At 41.0% G+C, this 21342-nt stretch overlaps 1 protein-coding gene across 1 annotated transcript in view; it reads right to left on the bottom strand.

Annotated features, from left to right (window-relative positions):
* Positions 1 to 21342, bottom strand: part of LOC139752162 (uncharacterized) — a 150211-nt gene that overhangs the window by 40533 nt on the left and 88336 nt on the right. The window contains exon 10 of the mRNA XM_071668107.1: positions 17394 to 17574. Within this exon, the coding sequence (XP_071524208.1) occupies positions 17394 to 17574 (181 nt within the window). The remainder of the gene's footprint in view (positions 1 to 17393; positions 17575 to 21342) is intronic.

Below are 21342 nucleotides of genomic sequence, written 5' to 3'. Positions count from 1 at the left end.
GACAGACAAGACAGGTCTGTCTTGGGCAATCGCATTTTCACCAAATGGCGTCCCAGTCGCGTCCCTTTGTTGTATATCAGCTGACTGCTACATTTCTCTTCCTTGTCTCCCCCGATGATGTGATTATTCCACGAAAGTGCACTTGGGAACCCATCGTGTTTCATTTTCCTCGTGGACTCAGAAATATATATATATATATATATATATATATATATATATATATATATATATATATATATATATATATATATATATATATATATATATATATATATATATATATATATATATATATATATATATGTATATATATGTATATATATATACATATATATATATATATATATATATGTATATATATATATATATATATATATATATATATATATATATATATATATATATATATAAATATATATATATATATATATATATATATATATATATATATATATATATATATATATATATATATATATATATATATAAATTGACAGGCGTGCGAAAGAGAGACTTTTGGATGTTAATGTGCTGAGAGGTGCAACTGGAGAGATGTCTGATCATTACCTTGTGGAGGCTAAGGTGAAGATTAGTATGGGTTTTCAGAAAAGAGGAGTGAATGTTGGGGTGAAGAAGGTGGTGAGAGTAAGTGAGCTTGGGAAGGAGACCTGTGTGGGGATGTACCAGGAGAGACTGTGTACAGAATGGAAAAAGGTGAGAACAATGGAAGTAAGGGGAGTGGGGGAGGAATGGGATGTATTTAGGGAATCAGTGATGGATTGCGCAAGGGATGCTTGTGGCATGAGAAGAGTGGGAGGTGGGCTGTTTAGAAAGGGTGGTGAGTGGTGTGATGAAGAAGTAAGAGTATTAGTGAAAGAGAAGAGAGAGGCATTTGGAAGATTTTTGCAGGGAAAAAATGCAATTGAGTGGGAGAAGTATAAAAGAAAGAGACAGGAGGTCAAGAGAAAGGTGCAAGAGGTGAAAAAAAGGGCAAAGGAGAGTTGGGGTGAGAGACTATCAGTAAATTTTAGGGAGAATAAAAAGATGTTCTGGAAGGAGGTAAATAGGGTGCGTAAGACAAGGGAGCAAATGGGAACTTCAGTGAAGGGCGTAAATGGGGAGGTGATAACAAGTAGTGGTGATGTGAGAAGGAGATGGAATGAGTATTTTGAAGGTTTGTTGAATGTGTCTGATGACAGAGTGGCAGATATAGGGTGTTTTGGTCGAGGTGGTGTGCAAAGTGAGAGGGTTAGGGAAAATGATTTGGTAAACAGAGAAGAGGTAGTAAAAGCTTTGCGGAAGATGAAAGCCGGCAAGGCAGCAGGTTTGGATGGTATTGCAGTGGAATCTATTAAAAAAGGGGGTGACTGTATTGTTGACTGGTTGGTAAGGTTATTTAATGTATGTATGACTCATGGTGAGGTGCCTGAGGATTGGCGGAATGCGTGCATAGTGCCATTGTACAAAGGCAAAGGGGATAAGAGTGAGTGCTCAAATTACAGAGGTATAAGTTTGTTGAGTATTCCTGGTAAATTATATGGGAGGGTATTGATTGAGAGGGTGAAGGCATGTACAGAGCATCAGATTGGGGAAGAGCAGTGCGGTTTCAGAAGTGGTAGAGGATGTGTGGATCAGGTGTTTGCTTTGAAGAATGTATGTGAGAAATACTTAGAAAAGCAAATGGATTTGTATGTAGCATTTATGGATCTGGAGAAGGCATATGATAGAGTTGATAGAGATGCTCTGTGGAAGGTATTAAGAATATATGGTGTGGGAGGCAAGTTGTTAGAAGCAGTGAAAAGTTTTTATCGAGGATGTAAGGCATGTGTACGTGTAGGAAGAGAGGAAAGTGATTGGTTCTCAGTGAATGTAGGTTTGCGGCAGGGGTGTGTGATGTCTCCATGGTTGTTTAATTTGTTTATGGATGGGGTTGTTAGGGAGGTAAATGCAAGATTCCTGGAAAGAGGGGCAAGTATGAAGTCTGTTGGGGATGAGAGAGCTTGGGAAGTGAGTCAGTTGTTGTTCGCTGATGATACAGCGCTGGTGGCTGATTCATGTGAGAAACTGCAGAAGCTGGTGACTGAGTTTGGTAAAGTGTGTGGAAGAAGAAAGTTAAGAGTAAATGTGAATAAGAGCAAGGTTATTAGGTACAGTAGGGTTGAGGGTCAAGTCAATTGGGAGGTGACTTTGAATGGAGAAAAACTGGAGGAAGTGAAGTGTTTTAGATATCTGGGAGTGGATCTGTCAGCGGATGGAACCATGGAAGCGGAAGTGGATCATAGGGTGGGGGAGGGGGCGAAAATTTTGGGAGCCTTGAAAAATGTGTGGAAGTCGAGAACATTATCTCGGAAAGCAAAAATGGGTATGTTTGAAGGAATAGTGGTTCCAACAATGTTGTATGGTTGCGAGGCGTGGGCTATGGATAGAGTTGTGCGCAGGAGGATGGATGTGCTGGAAATGAGATGTTTGAGGACAATGTGTGGTGTGAGGTGGTTTGATCGAGTAAGTAACGTAAGGGTAAGAGAGATGTGTGGAAATAAAAAGAGCGTGGTTGAGAGAGCAGAAGAGGGTGTTTTGAAATGGTTTGGGCACATGGAGAGAATGAGTGAGGAAAGATTGACCAAGAGGATATATGTGTCGGAGGTGGAGGGAACGAGGAGAAGAGGGAGACCAAATTGGAGGTGGAAAGATGGAGTGAAAAAGATTTTGTGTGATCGGGGCCTGAACATGCAGGAGGGTGTAAGGAGGGCAAGGAATAGAGTGAATTGGAGCGATGTGGTATACAGGGGTTGACGTGCTGTCAGTGGAGTGAATCAAGGCATGTGAAGCGTCTGGGGTAAACCATGGAAAGCTGTGTAGGTATGTATATTTGCGTGTGTGGACGTGTGTATGTACATGTGTATGGGGGGGGGGGGTTGGGCCATTTCTTTCGTCTGTTTCCTTGCGCTACCTCGCAAACGCGGGAGACAGCGACAAAGTATAAAAAAAAAAAAAAAAAAAAAAAAATATATATATATATATATATATATATATATATATATATATATATATATATATATATATATATATATATATATATATATACATATATATATATACATATATATGTATATATATATATATATATATATATATATATATATATATATATATATATATATATATATATATATATATATATATATATATATATATATATATATATACATATATATATATATATATATATATATATATATATATATATATATATATATATATATATATATATATATATATATATATATATATATATATATATTTGGTAGTAAAAGCTTTGCGGAAGATGAAAGCCGGCAAGGCAGCAGGTTTGGATGGTATTGCAGTGGAATCTATTAAAAAAGGGGGTGACTGTATTGTTGACTGGTTGGTAAGGTTATTTAATGTATGTATGCCTCATGGTGAGGTGCCTGAGGATTGGCGGAATGTGTGCATAGTGCCATTGTACAAAGGCAAAGGGGATAAGAGTGAGTGCTCAAATTACAGAGGTATAAGTCTGTTAAGTATTCCTGGTAAATTATATGGGAGGGTATTGATTGAGAGGGTGAAGGCATGTACAGAGCATCAGATTGGGGAAGAGCAGTGCGGTTTCAGAAGTGGTAGAGGATGTGTGGATCAGGTGTTTGCTTTGAAGAATGTATGTGAGAAATACTTAGAAAAGCAAATGGATTTGTATGTAGCATTTATGGATCTGGAGAAGGCATATGATAGAGTTGATAGAGATGCTCTGTGGAAGGTATTAAGAATATATGGTGTGGGAGGCAAGTTGTTAGAAGCAGTGAAAAGTTTTTATCGAGGATGTAAGGCATGTGTACGTGTAGGAAGAGAGGAAAGTGATTGGTTCTCAGTGAATGTAGGTTTGCGGCAGGGGTGTGTGATGTCTCCATGGTTGTTTAATTTGTTTATGGATGGGGTTGTTAGGGAGGTAAATGCAAGAGTCCTGGAAAGAGGGGCAAGTATGAAGTCTGTTGGGGATGAGAGAGCTTGGGAAGTGAGTCAGTTGTTGTTCGCTGATGATACAGCGCTGGTGGCTGATTCATGTGAGAAACTGCAGAAGCTGGTGACTGAGTTTGGTAAAGTGTGTAGAAGAAGAAAGTTAAGAGTAAATGTGAATAAGAGCAACGTTATTAGGTACAGTAGGGTTGAGGGTCAAGTCAATTGGGAGGTGAGTTTGAATGGAGAAAAACTGGAGGAAGTGAAGTGTTTTAGATATCTGGGAGTGGATCTGTCAGCGGATGGAACCATGGAAGCGGAAGTGGATCATAGGGTGGGGGAGGGGGCGAAAATTTTGGGAGCCTTGAAAAATGTGTGGAAGTCGAGAACATTATCTCGGAAAGTAAAAATGGGTATGTTTGAAGGAAAATTCCAACAATGTTGTATGGTTGCGAGGCGTGGGCTATGGATAGAGTTGTGCGCAGGAGGATGGACGTGCTGGAAATGAGATGTTTGAGGAAAATATGTGGTGTGAGGTGGTTTGATCGAGTAAGTAACGTAAGGGTAAGAGAGATGTGTGGAAATAAAAAGAGCGTGGTTGAGAGAGCAGAAGAGGGTGTTTTGAAATGGTTTGGGCACATGGAGAGAATGAGTGAGGAAAGATTGATCAAGAGGATATATGTGTCGGAGGTGGAGGGAACGAGGAGAAGAGGGAGACCAAATTGGAGGTGGAAAGATGGAGTGAAAAAGATTTTGTGTGATCGGGGCCTGAACATGCAGGAGGGTGAAGGGAGGGCAAGGAATAGAGTGAATTGGAGCGATGTGGTATACAGGGGTTGACGTGCTGTCAGTGGATTGAGTCGGGGCATGTGAAGCGTCTGGGGTAAACCATGGAAAGCTGTGTAGGTATGTATATTTGCGTGTGTGGACGTGTGTATGTACATGTGTATGGGGGGGGGGGCATTTCTTTCGTCTGTTTCCTTGCGCTACCTCGCAAACGCGGGAGACAGCGACAAAGTATAAAAAAAAAAAAATATATATATATATATATATATATATATATATATATATATATATATATATATATATATATATATATATATATATATATATATATTCTTATGAGTCCACGGGGAAAATGAAACACGAAAAGTTCCCAAGTGCACTTTCGTGTAATAATCACATCATCAGGGGAGACACAAGAGAGGAATATAACAGTCAGTTGATATACATCGAAGAGACGAAGCTAGGACGCTATTTGGTAAACATGTGATTGTCCAAAACATACAACGAGCGTTCATAAACTTATCATTTTACAAATCTTATCAAGAATAAAGTTATCTAATTTGTACAGACTATCACTAATATCAAGATTATAATTCTTTGTGTATTTGATAATTGAAGATTCACTGATATTTCTCTTGGTAATAGAGTTAGAATTAACAACTGAGATGGTGTTACTCCAGTCAATACAATGATCATAGTTTTTAACATGATTAAACAATGCATTTGATTCTTGTCCCGCTCTTATGCTATATCTATGTTGCTTAAGTCTAACAGAAAGATCCTTACTAGTCTGACCAACATAAAATTTATCACAGTTTCCACAAGGAACTTTGTCGATGCAACCAAGAGAATTCTCTGGTGAATTCCTGATTAAGATATTCTTTATAGTATTATTGTTGCTAAAGGCAACATTTACATTAAAGGATTTAAGCAACATGGGAAGCAAAGTGAAATTATTATTAAAAGGGAGAACTAAAAGATTCTTGGTGTCAATGGGAGGTTTGGGCTCACCTCTATAAAAGGATTTCTTTGCTAACTTATGGGATTTATCAATGAAAAATCTAGGGTACTTTAACTTAGATCCAATAGAATATATCTTCTCAAACTCATCATCACTAAACTCTGGACTGCAAATACGTGTGTCGTAGAAGGCGACTAAAAGGGATGGTAGCTGGAGGCTGGAAATCCTCCCCTCACTCTTTTTTTTTTCCAAAGGTAGGAACAGAGAAGGGGGCTGGATGAGGATATTTCCTTATAGGCCCAGTCCTCTGTTCTTAACGCTACCTCGCTGACGCGGGAAATGGCGAAGAGTATGAAAGAAAGAAATATATATATACATATATATATATATATATATATATATATATATATATATATATATATATATATATATATATATATATTTATATATTTTCATCTATTTTTCTTTGTCGCCGTCTACCGCGTTAGCGAGATAGCGCAAGGAAACACACAAAAGAATGGCCCAACCCACCCACATACACATGTATATACATACACGTCCATACACGCAAAAAATACATTCCTATACATTTCAACGTATACATATATATACACACAGATACATACTCATATATACACAGGTACATAATTCATACTCTCTGTCTTTATTCATTCCCACCGCCACCCTCCCACACATGAAATAACAACTCCCTTCCTCCTCATGTGAGCGAGGTATAGCTAGGAATACAACAAAGGCCACATTAGTTCACACTGATTCACTAACTGTCATGTAAAGATACACTGAAAAAACAGCTCCCTTTCCACATCCAGGCCCCACACAACTTTCCATGATTTACCCCAGACGCTTCACATGCCCTGGTACGGTCCATTGACAGCACGTCAACCCCGGTATACCACATCGTTCCAATTCACTCTATTCCTTGCACGCCTTTCACCCTCCTGCATGTTCAGGCCCCGATCACTCAAAAAACATTTTTCACTCCATCTTCCCACTTCCAATTTGATCTCCCACTTCTCCTAGTTCCCTTAACCTCCGACATATATATCCTCTTGGTCAATCTTTCCTCACTCATTCTCTCCATGTGACGAAACCATTTCAAAACACCCTCTTCTGCTCTCTCTACTACACTCTTTTTATTACCACACATCTCTCTTACCCTATTATTACTTACTCGTTTGAACCACCTCACACCACACATCATCCTGAAACATCTCATTTCCAACAAATCCACCCTCCTCCGCACAACTCTATCCATAGCCTACGCCTCGCAACCATACAACATTGTTGGAACCACTATTCCTTCAAACATACCCATTTTTGCTTTCCGAGATAATGTTCTCTATTTCCACACATTCTTCAAGGCTCCCAGAAATTTCGCCCCTTCCCCCTACCTATGATTCACTTCTGCTTCAATGGTTCCATCCGCTGACAGATCCACTCCCAGATATCTAAAACACTTCATTTCCTCCAGTTTTTCTCCATTCTAACATACCTCCCAATTGACCTGACCTTCAACCCTACTGTACCTAATAACATTGCTCTTATTCACATTTACTCTTAACTTTCTTCTTTCACACACTTTACCAAACTCAGTCACCAGCTTCTGCAGTTTCTCACATGAATCAGCCACCAGCGCTGTATCATCAGCGAACAACAACTGACTCACTTCACAAGCTCTCTCATCTACAACAGACAGCATGCTTGCCCCTCTTTCCAAAACCCTTGCATTCACCTCCCTAACTACCCTATCCATAAACAAATTAAACAACCATGGAGACATCACACACCCCTGCCGCAAACATACATTCACTGAGAAACAATCACTTTACTCCCTTCCTACACGTACACATGCCTTACATCCTCAATAAACTCTTTTCACTGCTTCTAACAATTTGCCTCCCAAACCATATATTCTTAATACCTTCCACAGAGCATCTGTATCAACTCTATCATATGATTTCTCCAGATCCATAAATGCTATATACAAATCCATTTGCTTTTCTAAGTATTACTCACATACATTTTTTAAAGCAAACAACTGATCCACACATCCTCTACCACTTCTGAAACCACACTGTTCTTCCCCAATCTGATGCTCTGTACATGCCTTCACCCTCTCAATCAATACCCTCCTATATAATTTACCACGAATACCCAACAAACTTATACCTCTGTAATCTGAGCACTCACTCTTATTCCCTTTGCCTTTGTACAATGGCACTATTCAAGCTTTCCTCCAATCCTCAGGCACCTCACTATGAATCATACATACATTAAGTAACCTTACCAACCAGTCAACAATACAGTCACCCCCTTTTTTAATAAATTCCACTGCAATACCATCCAAACCCGCTGCCTTGCCGGCTTTCATCTTCCACAAAGCTTTTACAACATGTTCTCTGTTTACCAAATCATCCTCACTAACCCTCTCACTTTGCACGCCACCTCGACCAAAACACCCTATATCTGCCACTCTATAATCAAACACATTCAACAAACATTCAAAAGACTCACTCCATCTCCTTCTCACCTCACCACTACTTGTTATCACCTCCCCATTAGCCCCCTTCACTTAAGTTCCCATTTGTTCCCTTGTCTTACGCACTTTATTTACCTCCTTCCAAAACATCTTTTTATTCTCTCTAAAATTTAATGATACTCTCTCACCGCAACTCTAATTTGCCCTCTTTTTCACCTCTCACCTTTCTCTTGACCTCCTGTCTCTTTCTTTTATACATCTCCCACTCATTTCATTACTTCCCTGCAAAAATCATCCAAATGCCTTTCTCTTCTGTTTCACTAATAATCTTACTTCTCCATCCCACCACTCACTATCCTTTCTAATCTGCCCACCTCTCACGCTTCTCATGCCACAAGCATCTTTTGCGCAAGCCATCACTGCTTCCCTAAATACATCCCCTTCCTCACCCACTCCCCTTGCCTCCTTTGTTGTCACCTTTTTCCATTCTGTACTCAGTCTCTCCTGGTATTTCCTCACACAAGTCTCCTTCCCAAGCTCACTTACTCTCACCACTCTCTTCACCCCAACATTCTCTCTACAAATCTTCACTTTCGTCTCCAAAAGATAATGATCAGACATACCTCCAATTGCACCTCTCAGCACATTACCATCCAAAAGTCTCTCTTTTGCGCGCCTATCAGTTAAAAGGTAGTGAGAGCTTTGGAAAAGATGAAATCCGGCAAGGAGTGCAACTGTGTTGTTGACTGATTGCCGAGGATATTCAATGTATGTATGGCTCATAGTGAAGTGCCTGAGGATTGGCGGAATGCATGCATAGTGCCATTGTTCAACGGCAAAGGGATTAATGTGAGTGTTCAATCTACAGAAGCATAAGGGTGAGTATTCCTGGAAAATTATATGGGAGGGTATTGATTGTGAGGGTAAAGGCTTGTACAGAGTATCAGATTGAGGAAGAGCAGTGTGATTTCAAAAGTGGTTGAGGATGAGTGGATAAGATGTTTCCTTTGAAGAATGTACATTAGAAATACTTAACAAAACAGATGGTTTCTAATATAATTTTTATGGATCTGGAGCAGGCATATGATAGGGTTGATAGAGATACTTTGTGGAAGATTTTAAGAGCATGTGATGCGGGAAGTAAGTTGCTACAAGCAGTGAGAAGTTTATATTAAAGTGGTAAGGCATGTGTACGTGTGGGAAAAGAGGAAAGTAATTGTTTCCCAGCGAAAGTCGGTTTGCAGCAGGGGTGCGTGATGTACTCATAGTTGTTTAGATTTTTTTATGGATGTGGTGGCTATGAAGGTAAAAGCGATAGTTTTGCAGGGACGGGCGAGTATACAGTCCGTTAGGGATGAGAGGCCATGGGAAGTGAGTCAGTTGTTGTTTGTCGATGATACAGCTCTAAATGGCTCAATCGTGTGAAAAACTGCAGACGTCAGTGCCTGATTTTGGAAAAGTGTGTGTAAGGAGATAGTTGAGAGAAAATGTGAATAAGAACAAGGTTATTAGGTTCAGTAGGTTTGAGGGACAAGTCAAATGTGATGTACGTTTGAATGGAGAAAAATTAAGGGGAAGTAAAATGTTTTATATACCTAAGAGTGAGATTAGCAGCGGATAGAACCACGGAAGCGGAGATGATTCACATCGTGGGGGATGGGGAAAAAGTTCTCAGAGCAATGAAGAATGTGTGGAAGGAGGCAACGTTATTTAGTTGAGCAAAAATAGGGATGTTTAAAGGAACAGTGGTTCCAACAATGTTATATGGTTGTGAGGTATGGGATATAGATAGGGTTGCACAGTGTAGTGTGAATGTGTTAGAAATAAAATGTCTGAGGACAATATGTGGTGTTAGGTGATTTGATCAAATAAGTAAAGAAAGGGTAAGAGATATGTGCGGAAATATAAAGAGTGTGACTGGCAATAGCTGGTTTAAAAAGAGAGATATACATAAGCATTCGTATGTGAGTAGATTATATGGTGAGAGGGTGCTATTGGATTATGTGTTGATTGATATGCATGTAAAAAAGTGATTTTTAGATGTTGTTTTGCTGTGAGGGGCAGCTGGAGGGGTGTTTGATCACTATCTTATGGAGGCGAAGGTGAAGATTTTAGAGGTTTTTAGAAAACAAGAGAGAATGCTGGGTAGAATAGAGCTGTGAGAGTAGGTTAGCTTGGAAAGGAGACTTGTGTGAGGAGGTACCGGGAGAGATTAAATGCAGAATGGCAAAGGGTGAGACCAAATGACGTGAGGGGAGTGAGGGGGGAATGGGATGTATTTAGGGAAGCAGTAATGGCTTGTCCAAAAGATGCATATGGCATGAGAATAGTGGGAGGTGGGTAGATTAGAAAGGGTAGGGAGTTGTGCAATGAAGAAGTGAGGTTGTTAGTAAAAGAGGAGAGAGAGGCGTTTGGACGATTTTTGCAGGGAAGTAGTGCAATTGACTAGGGGATGTATAAACGAAATTGGCAAGAGGTCAAGAGAAAGATGCAAGGGGTGAAAAGGAGAGTAAATGAGAGTTTGGGTGAGAAAGTATCATTAAATTTTAGGGAGAATGAAAAGATGTTTTGGAAGAAGGTAAGTAACGTACGTACGACAAGAGAACTCAAAGGTAACTCAAATTGTAATCAAGTGAGAAGGAGATAGAGTCTGTATATTGAAAGTTTGTTGAATGTGTTTAATGATAGAGATGTCGGGGTGCTGTGCGAAGTGAGAGGGTCAGGGAGAATGGTTTGGTAAAGAGAGAAGTAGTGAAAGCTTTACGGAAGATGAAAGCTGGCAGGGCGGTGGGTTTGAATGGTATGGAAGTGGAACTTATTATATAAGGGGGTGACTGTGTTGCTGATTGGTTGGTAAGGATATTCATTGGATATGCAGATCATAGTGAAGTGCCTGAGGATTGTCGGAATGTATGCATAGTGCCATTGTACAAAGACAAAGGGGATAAGGTGAATGTTCAAATTCCAGAGGCATAAGCTTGTTAAATATTATTGGGAAATTATATGGAAAACTATTGATTAAGATGGTAAAGGCATGTAAGGAACACCAGATTTGGGAAGAGCAATGTCGTTTCAGAAGTGATATAGGATTTGTGGATTAGGTGTTTACTTTGAACAATTTATGTGAAAATAGGAAGAGAGGAAAGTTTTTGGTTCTTAGTGAATGTCGGTTTACGGCAGGGGTGCGTGATGTCTCCACGGCTGTTTAATTTGTTTATGGATGGGGTTGCTAAGGAGGTGAATGCAAGAGCTAGAGAGGGGCAAGTATGCAGTTTGTGTGAATGAGAAGGCTTGGGAAATGAGTCAGATGCTCGCTGATGATAAAGCGCTGAAGGCTTATCCATTACATACTAGATCAAACCACCTCACGCCACATATTGTCCTCAAACGTTTCATTCCCAACACATCCACCCTCCTCCGCATAACCCTGTCCCTAGCCCATGCCCCAAAACCATATAATGTTCTTGAAACCACTATACCCTCAAACATGACCATTTTTAATCTCCGAGATAACGTTCTCACCTGCCACACATTCTTCAACGCTCCCAGACCCTTTGACCCCTCCTTCACCCTGTGACTCATTTCCAATTCCATGGTTCCATTCGTTGACAAATCCACTCCCAGATATCTAGAATACTTCACTTCCCCCAGGTTTTCTCCATTCAAACTTACCTCACTATCAATTTGCCCCTCAACAATACTGAACCTAATAACCTTGCTCTTATTCACATTTACTCTCAACTTTCTCCTTTCACACACTCTACCAAACTCAGTCACTAGCCTCTGTACTTTCTCCCCCGAATTAGCCACCAGTGATGTATCATCAGCGAACAACAGATTCACTTCCCAAGCTCACTCCTCCATAAAAGATTGCATTCTTGCCCCTCTCTCCAAAACTCTTGCATTCCCTTCTCTAACCATCCCATCCACAAACAAATTAAACAACTGTGGACACATCACGCACCCCTTCTGGAAACTAACAATCAGTGGGAAACAATCATTTTCCCCTCTTACTCGTATATGTCTTACATCCTTGGTAAAAACATTTCACTGCTTCTAGGAGCTTACCTCCCACACCATATACTCTTAAAATCTTCCACAAAGCTTCTCTATCAACCCTATCATTAGCTTTCTCCAGATCCATAAATGCTACATACAAGTGCATCTGTTTTCCTAAGTATTTCCCACATACATTCTTCAAAACAAACACCTCATCCATACATCCTTTACAACTTCTGATACCACGCTGCTCTTCCTTAATCTGATGCTCTGTACATGTCTCTACCCTCTCAGTCAATACCCTCTCATACAATTTCAAAGGAATACTGAAAACCTGATACTTCTGTAATTTGAACACTCAGCTTTATCATCTTTACCTTTGTACAGTGGCACTATGTATGCATTCGGCCAATCATCACGCACTTCACACATGATCCATATATACACTGAATATGCTTACCAACCAATCAACGACAAAGTTACACCCTTTTTTGATAAATTCCATTGCCATACCATCCAAGCCCGTCGCCTTGCCAGATTTCATCTTCCGCAAACCTTTCACAACCTCTTCTTCGTTTACAATATCATTCTCCCTGGCCTTCCCACTTCGCATACCACCTCGACCAAAACATCCTACATCTGCCACTATATCATGAAACAAATTCAACAAACCTTCAAAATAATGACTCCATCTCCTTCTCACTTGATCACTACTTATTACCTTCCCATTTGCCTCCTTCACCGATGTTCCTATGTGTTCTCTTGTCTTATGCCCGATATTTATCTCTTTCCAAAACATGTTTTTACTCTCCCTAAAATCTAATGATACTCTCTCACCGCAACTCTCATTTGCCCTCTTTTTCACTTCTTGCACCTTTCTCTTGACCTCCTGCCTCTTTCTTGTATACATATCCCACTCATTTGCATTATTTCCCTACAAAAATCGTCCAAATGCCTCTCTCTTCTCTTTCACTAATAATCTTACCTCTCCATCCCACCACTCACTACCCTTTCTAATCAGCCCACCTCCCACGCTTCCCATGCCACAAGCATCGTTTGCGCAAGCCATCACTGCTTCCCTAGATACATCCCCTTCCTCCCCCACTCCCCTTGCCTCCTTCGTTTTCACCTTTTTCCATTCTGTACTCAGTCTCTCCTGGTACTTCCTCACACAAGTCTCCTTCCCAAGCTCACTTACTCTCACCACTTTCTTCACCCCAACATTCTCTCTTCTTTTCTGAAAACCTCTACAAATCTTCACTTTCGCCTCCAAAAGATAATGATCAGACATCCCTCCAGTTGCACCTCTTAGCACATTAACATCCAAAAGTCTCTTTTGCGCGCCTATCAATTAAGAGGTACTGAGAGCTTTGGAAAAGATGAAATCCGGCAAGGAGGAGTGTTTGCATGGTATAGTAGTAGAATTTATCAAAAAAGGGTGTAACTGTGTTGTTGACTGATTGCCAAGGATATTCAGTGTATGTATGGCTCAGAGTGAAGTGCCTGAGGATTGGCGGAATGCATGCATAGTGCCATTGTTCACCGGGAAAGGGGATTAAGGTGAGTGTTCAATCTACAGGAGCATAAGGGTGAGTATTCCTGGAAAATTATATGGGAGGGTATTGATTGACAGGGTGCAGGCTTGTGCAGAGCATCAGATTGGGGAAGAGCAGTGTGATTTCAAAAGTGGTTGAGGATGAGTGGATAAGATGTTTCCTTTGAAGAATGTATATTAGAAATACTTAACAAAACAGATGGTTTCTAATATCATTTTTATGGATCTGGAGCAGGCATATGATAGGGTTGATGGGGACACTTTGTGGAAGGTTTTAAGAGCATATGATGCGGGAAGTAAGTTGCTACAAGCAGTGAGAAGTTTATATCAAGGTAGTAAGGCAAGTGTACGTGTGGAAAGAGAGGGAAGAATGTCGGTTTGCAGCAGGGGTGCGTGATGTACTCATAGTTGTTTAGATTTTTTTATGGATGTGGTGGTTATGAAGGTAAATGCAATAGTTTTGCAGAGACGGGCGAATATACAGTCCGTTATGGATGAGAGGCCATGGGAAGTGAGTCAGTTGTTGTTCGTCGATGATACAGCTCTAAGTGGCTCAATCGCCTTGCCAGATTTCATCTTCCGCAAACCTTTCACAACCTCTTCTTCGATTTACAATATCATTCTCCCTGAACATCCCACTTCGCATACCACCCCGACGAAAACATCCTATATATGCCACTATATCATGAAACAAATTCAACAGACCTTCAAAATACTGACTCCATCTCCTTCTCACTTGATCACTACTTCTTATTACCTTCCCATTTGCCTCCTTCACCGATGTTCCTATGTGTTCTCTTGTCTTATGCCCGATATGTATCTCTTTCCAAAACATCTTTTTACTCTCCCTAAAATCTAATGATACTCTCTCACCCCAACTCTCATTTGCCCTCTTTTTCACTTCTTACACCTTTATCTTGACCTCCTGCCCATTTCTTCTATACAACTACCAGTCGTTTGCACTGTTTCCATGCAAAAATCATCCAGATGCCTCTCTCTCCTCTTTCACTAACAAACTTACTTCTTTATCACACCATACACTACCTTTATAATCTGCCCACCTCCCACCTCCCACCTCTCATGTCACATGCATCGTTTGCGCAAGCTATCACTGCTTCCCTAAATGCATCTCATTCCTCTCCCATTCCCCACAAGTCAATTGCTCTCACCATTTCCTCTCACCTTTTGCCATTCTACACTCAGTCTCTCCTGGAACTTACTCACACAAGTCTTCCAAGTTCACTTATTCTCGCCACCCTCTTTTGCCCCACATTCTCTCTTCTTTCCTGAAAACTTATACAAATCTTCACCTTCGTTTCCATATGATTGTGATCAGACATCCCTACAGCTGCCCATTTCAGAACAATTTCATCCAAAATTCTCCCTTTTACAAGTGTATCAATTAATACGTAATCCAATAACGCCCTTTATTCATTTATCCTACTCACACACACACACACACACACACACACACATATATATATATATATATATATATATATATATATATATATATATATATATGTTAGAAGCAGTGAAAAGTTTTTATCGAGGATGTAAGGCGTGTGTACGTGTAGGAAGAGAGGAAAGTGATTGGTTCTCAGTGAATGTAGGTTTGCGGCAGGGGTGTGTGATGTCTCCATGGTTGTTTAATTTGTTTATGGATGGGGTTGTTAGGGAGGTAAATGCAAGAGTCTTGGAAAGAGGGGCAAGTATGAAGTCTGTTGGGGATGAGAGAGCTTGGGAAGTGAGTCAGTTGTTGTTCGCTGATGATACAGCGCTGGTGGCGGATTCATGTGAGAAACTGCAGAAGCTTGTGACTGAGTTTGGTAAAGTGTGTGGAAGAAGAAAGTTAAGAGTAAATGTGAATAAGAACAAGGTTATTAGGTACAGTAGGGTTGAGGGTCAAGTCAATTGGGAGGTGAGTTTGAATGGAGAAAAACTGGAGGAAGTGAAGTGTTTTAGATATCTGGGAGTGGATCTGTCAGCGGATGGAACCATGGAAGCGGAAGTGGATCATAGGGTGGGGGAGGGGGCGAAAATTTTGGGAGCCTTGAAAAATGTGTGGAAGTCGAGAACATTATCCCGGAAAGCAAAAATGGGTATGTTTGAAGGAATAGTAGTTCCAACAATGTTGTATGGTTGCGAGGCGTGGGCTATGGATAGAGTTGTGCGCAGGAGGATGGATGTGCTGGAAATGAGATGTTTGAGGACAATGTGTGGTGTGAGGTGGTTTGATCGAGTAAGTAACGTAAGGGTAAGAGAGATGTGTGGAAATAAAAAGAGCGTGGTTGAGAGAGCAGAAGAGGGTGTTTTGAAATGGTTTGGGCACATGGAGAGAATGAGTGAGGAAAGATTGACCAAGAGGATATATGTGTCGGAGGTGAAGGGAACGAGGAGAAGAGGGAGACCAAATTGGAGGTGGAAAGATGGAGTGAAAAGGATTTTGTGTGATCGGGGCCTGAACATGCAGGAGGGTGAAAGGAGGGCAAGGAATAGAGTGAATTGGAGCGATGTGGTATACAGGGGTTGACGTGCTGTCAGTGGATTGAATCAGGGCATGTGGAGCGTCCGGGGTGGGCCGTGGAGGGCTGTGTGGGTATGTATATTTGCGTGTGTGGACGTGTGTATGTACATGTGTATGGGGGGGGGTTGGGCCATTTCTTTCGTCTGTTTCCTTGCGCTACCTCGCAAACGCGGGAGACAGCGACAAATTATAAAAAAAAAAAAAAAAAAAAAAAAAAAAAATATATATATATATATATATATATATATATATATATATATATATATATATATATATATAAGTATATCCTTTTTTAAACTACATATTCCCAATCACCAGTCCTTTTTCAGCACAAAAATCTACAAGCTCTTCACCATTTCCATTTACAACACCGAACACCCCATATACACTAATTATACCCTCAACTGCCACATTACTTACCTTCGCATTCAAATCACCCATCGCTATAACCCGGTCTCGTCCATCAAAACTACTAACACACTCACTCGGCTGCTCCCAAAACAATTGCCTCTTATGATCTCTTTTCTCATGACCAGGCGTATAGACACCAATATTCACCCATCTCTCTCCTACATTCAGTTTTACCCACATCAATCTAGCATTTAATTTCTTTCACTACTACTACTCCTTCCTCTCCTCTTTTCCTTTCACCAACCACTGACTTTACTCTAAGACATTCCCAAACCACTCTTCCTCTTTACCCTTGAGATTCGTTTCTCTAAGAACCAAACCATCCATGTTCCCTTTCCTCAAACATGCTTCCGATCTCTCTCCTTCTCATCTTGGCTACATCCGCACACATTCAAACACCTCTATATGAGCCTTCGAGAAGGATGAGCATTAACCGCTTGACTCCTTCTTCTGTTTTCCCCTTTAGAAATTTGGTTAGAGGGATGAGGATGGATGGGGGATTAGCCCCCTGCTCCCGCCCTCTTTAGTCGCCTTTTTTCTCCCGTATCCCCAGTTTCTAAATCTTATTTTTCTTTTCAAGCAAACTGTCAAATCATCACACTTTGAATAGATGATACGTTAAAAAATGAATGTTACAAACCCAGTCAAAGAGAAAAGACCCAACATCTTAAAGAGATCATACCTGTTTCTGAAAAGTCCTGAGCTAGGCGGAGTTTCTCTGTTAGATCTTCAGTCACCAGGACATGGCTGCCTTCCCTGACCAGAGTGTCAACGACGTGAGGGAACTCTATAGTCGTATGGTACCTGATGAGTCCCGCACGATCCATCTCAGCCACCTCACTAAGTATGCCACTCGACGTAAGCTGTCAGATTCAAGATGATAGAAAGAGAAATCAAAAGGAGGAAATGGTCTGTGTGGATTTATCTGATTATATTTATTTATCTATTTTGCTTTGTCGCTGTCTCCCGCGTTAGCGAGGTAGCGCAAGGAAACAGACGAAAGAATGGCCCAACCCGCCCATATACACATGTATATACATACACGTCCACACACGCAAATATACATACCTATACATCTCAATGTACACATATATATGTACACACACAGACATATACATATATACACATGTACATAATTCATACTGTCTGCCTTTATTTGTTCCCATCGCCACCTCGCCACACATGGAATAAAAACCCCCTCCCCCTCATGTGTGCGAGGTAGCGCTAGGAAAGACACCAAAGGCCCAATTCGTTCACACTCAGTCTCTAGCTGTCATGTAGTAATGCACCGAAACCACAGCTCCCTTTACACATCCAGGCCCCACACACTTTCCATGTTTTACCCCAGACGCTTCACATGCACTGGTTCAATCCATTGACAGTACGTCGACCCCGGTATACAACGTCGTTCCAATTCACTCTATTCCTTGCACGCCTTTCACCCTCCTGCATGTTCAGGCCCCGATCACGCAAAATCTTTTTCACTCCATCTTTCCACCTCCAATCCCTGGGGATAGGGGAGAAAGAATACTTCCCACGCATTCCTCACGTGTCGTAGAAGGCGACTAAAGGGGACGGTAGCGGGGGGCCAGAAACCCTCCCCTCCTTGTATTTTAACTTTCTAAAAGGGGAAACAGAAGAAGGAGTCACGCGAGGAGTGCTCGTTTTCCTCGAAGGCTCAGATTAGGGTGTCTAAATGTGTGTGGATGTAACGAAGATGAGAGGAAAAGGAGAGATAGGTAGTATGTTTGAGGAAAGGAACCTGGAAGTTTTGGCTCTGAGTGAAACGAAGTTAAAGGGTAAAGGGGAAGAGTGGTTTGGGAATGTCTTGGGAGTAAAGTCAGGGGTTAGTGAGAGGACAGGAGCAAGGGAAGGAGTAGCAGTACTCCTGAATCAGGAGTTGTGGGAGTATGTGATAGAGCGAAAGAAAGTAAATTCTAGATTGATATGGGTAAAACTGAAAGTTGATGGAGAGAGATGGGTGATTATTGGTGCATATGCACCTGAGCATTAGAAGAAAGATCATGAGAGGCAAGTGTTTTCGGAGCAGCTGAATGAGTGTGTTAGTGGTTTTGATGCACAAGACCAGGTTATAGTGATGGGTGATTTGAATGCAAAGGTGAGTAATGTGGCAGTTGAGGGAATAATTGGTATACATGGAGTGTTCAGAGTTGTAAATGGAAATGGTGAAGAGCCTGTAGATTTATGTGCTGAAAAAGGACTGGTGATTGGGAATACCTGGTTTAAAAAGCGAGATATACATAAGTATACGTATTTAAGTATCAGAGATAGCCAGAGAGCGTTATTGGATTACGTGTTAATGGATAGACGCACGAATGAGAAACTTTTGGGTGTTAATGTGCCGAGAGGTGCAACTGGAGGGATGTCTGATCATTATCTTGTGGAGGCGAAGGTGAAGCTTTGTGAAGGTTTTCAGAAAAGAAGAGAGAATATTGGGGTGAAGAGAGTGGTGAGAGTGAGTGAGCTTGGGAAGGAGACTTGTTTGAGGAAGTACCAGGAGATACTGGGCACGGAATGGAGAAAGGTGAGAACAAGGGAGGTAAGGGGAGTAAGGGAGTAATGGGATGTATTTAGGGAAGCAGTGATGGCTTGCGCAAAAGATGATTGTGGCATGAGAAGCGTGGAAGGTGGGTTGATTAGAAAAGGTCGTGAGTGGTGGAATGAAGAGGTAAGATTATTAGTGAAAGAGAAGAGAGAGGCATTTGGACGATTTTTGCAGGAAAAAAATGCAAATGAGTGGGAGAGGTATAAAAGAAAGATGCAGGAGGTCAAGAGAAAGGTGCAAGAGGTGAAAAAGAGGACAAATGAGAGTTAGGGTGAGAGAGTATCATTAAATTTCAAGGAGAATAAAAAGATGTTTTGGAAGGAGGTAAATAAAGTGCGTAAGACAAAGGAGCAAATGGGAACTTCAGTGAAGGGGGCTAATGGGGAGGTGATAACAAGTAGTGGTGATGTGAGAAGGAGATGGAGTGAGTATTTTGAAGTTTTGTTGAATGTGTTTGATGATAGAGTGGCATATATAGGGTGTCTTGGTCGAGGTGGTGTTCAAAGTGAGAGGGTTAGGGAAAATGATTTGGTAAATAGAGAAGAGGTAGTAAAAGCTTTACGGAAGATGAAAGCAAGCAAAGCAGCAGGTTTGGATGGTATTGCAGTGGAATTTTTTTAAAAAGGGGGTGACTATATTGTTGACTGGTTGGTAAGGTTATTTAATTTATGTATGATTCATGGTGAGGTGCCTGAGGATTGGCGGAATGCGTGCATAGTGCCATTGTACAAAGGCAAAGGGGATAAGAGTGAGTGCTCAAATTAAAGAGGTATAAGTTTCTTAGTTATTCCTGGTAAATTATATGGGAGGGTATTGATTGAGAGGGTGAAGGCGTGTACAAAGCATCAGATTGGGGAAGAGGAATGTGGTTTAAGAAGTGGTTGAGGATGTGCGGATCAGGTGCTTGCTTTGAAGAATGTATGTGAGAAATACTTAAAAAAACAAATAGATTTGTATGTAACATTTATGGATCTGGAGAAGGCATATGATAGAGTTGACAGAGATGCTCTTTGGATGATTTTAAGAATATATGGTGCGGGAGGCAAGTTGATAGAAGCATGACAGAGCATCAGATTGGGGAAGAGCAATGTGGTTTAAGAAGTGGTTGAGGATGTGCGGATCAGGTGCTTGCTTTGAAGAATGTATGTGAGAAATACTTAAAAAAACAAATAGATTTGTATGTAACATTTATGGATCTGGAGAAGGCATATCATAGAGTTGACAGAGATGCTCTTTGGATGATTTTAAGAATATATGGTGCGGGAGGCAAGTTGATAGAAGCAGTGAAAAGTTTTTAACGAGGATGTAAGGCATGTGTACGTGTACGAAGAGAGGAAAGTGATTGGTTCTCAGTGAATGTAGGTATGCGGCAGGGATGTGTGATGTCTCCATGGTTGTTTAATTTGTTTGTGGATGTGGTTGTTTGGGAGGTGAATGCAAGAGTTTTGGAAAGAGGGGCAAGTATGCAGACTGTTGTGGATGAGAGAGCTTGGGAAGTGAGTCAGTTGTTGTTCGCTGATGATACAACGCTGGCGGCTGATTTATGTAAGAAACTGCAGAAGCTGGTGGCTGAGTTTGGTAAAGTGTGTGAAAGAAGAAAGTTAAGAGTAAATGTGAAGAAGAGCAAGGTTATTAGGTACAGTAGGGTTTAGGGTAAAATGAATTGGGAGGTAAGTTTGAATGGAGATAAACTGGATGAAGTAAAGTGTTTTAGATATCTGGGAGTGGATTTGGCAGCGGATGGAACCATGGAAGCGGAAGTGAATCATAGGGTGGGGGAGGGGGCGAAAATCCTGGGAGCCTTGAAGAATGTGTGGAAGTCAAGAACATTATCTCGGAAAGCAAAAATGGGTATGTTTGAAGGAATAGTGGTTCCAACAATGTTGTATGGTTGCGAGGCGTGGGCTATGGATAGAGCTGTGCGCAGGAGGATGGATGTGCTGGAAATGAGATGTTTGAGGACAAAATGTGGTGTGAGGTGGTTTGATCGAGGAAGTAACGTAAGGGTAAGAGAGATGTGTGGAAATAAAAAGAGCGTGGTTGAAAGAGCAGAAGAGGGTGTTTT

The sequence above is a fragment of the Panulirus ornatus genome, chromosome 2, assembly GCF_036320965.1.
Source record: "Panulirus ornatus isolate Po-2019 chromosome 2, ASM3632096v1, whole genome shotgun sequence".
Taxonomy (NCBI): domain Eukaryota; kingdom Metazoa; phylum Arthropoda; class Malacostraca; order Decapoda; family Palinuridae; genus Panulirus; species Panulirus ornatus.
Note: the sequence above shows the minus strand (reverse complement) of the source record. Positions and strands in the feature narration are given on the sequence as shown.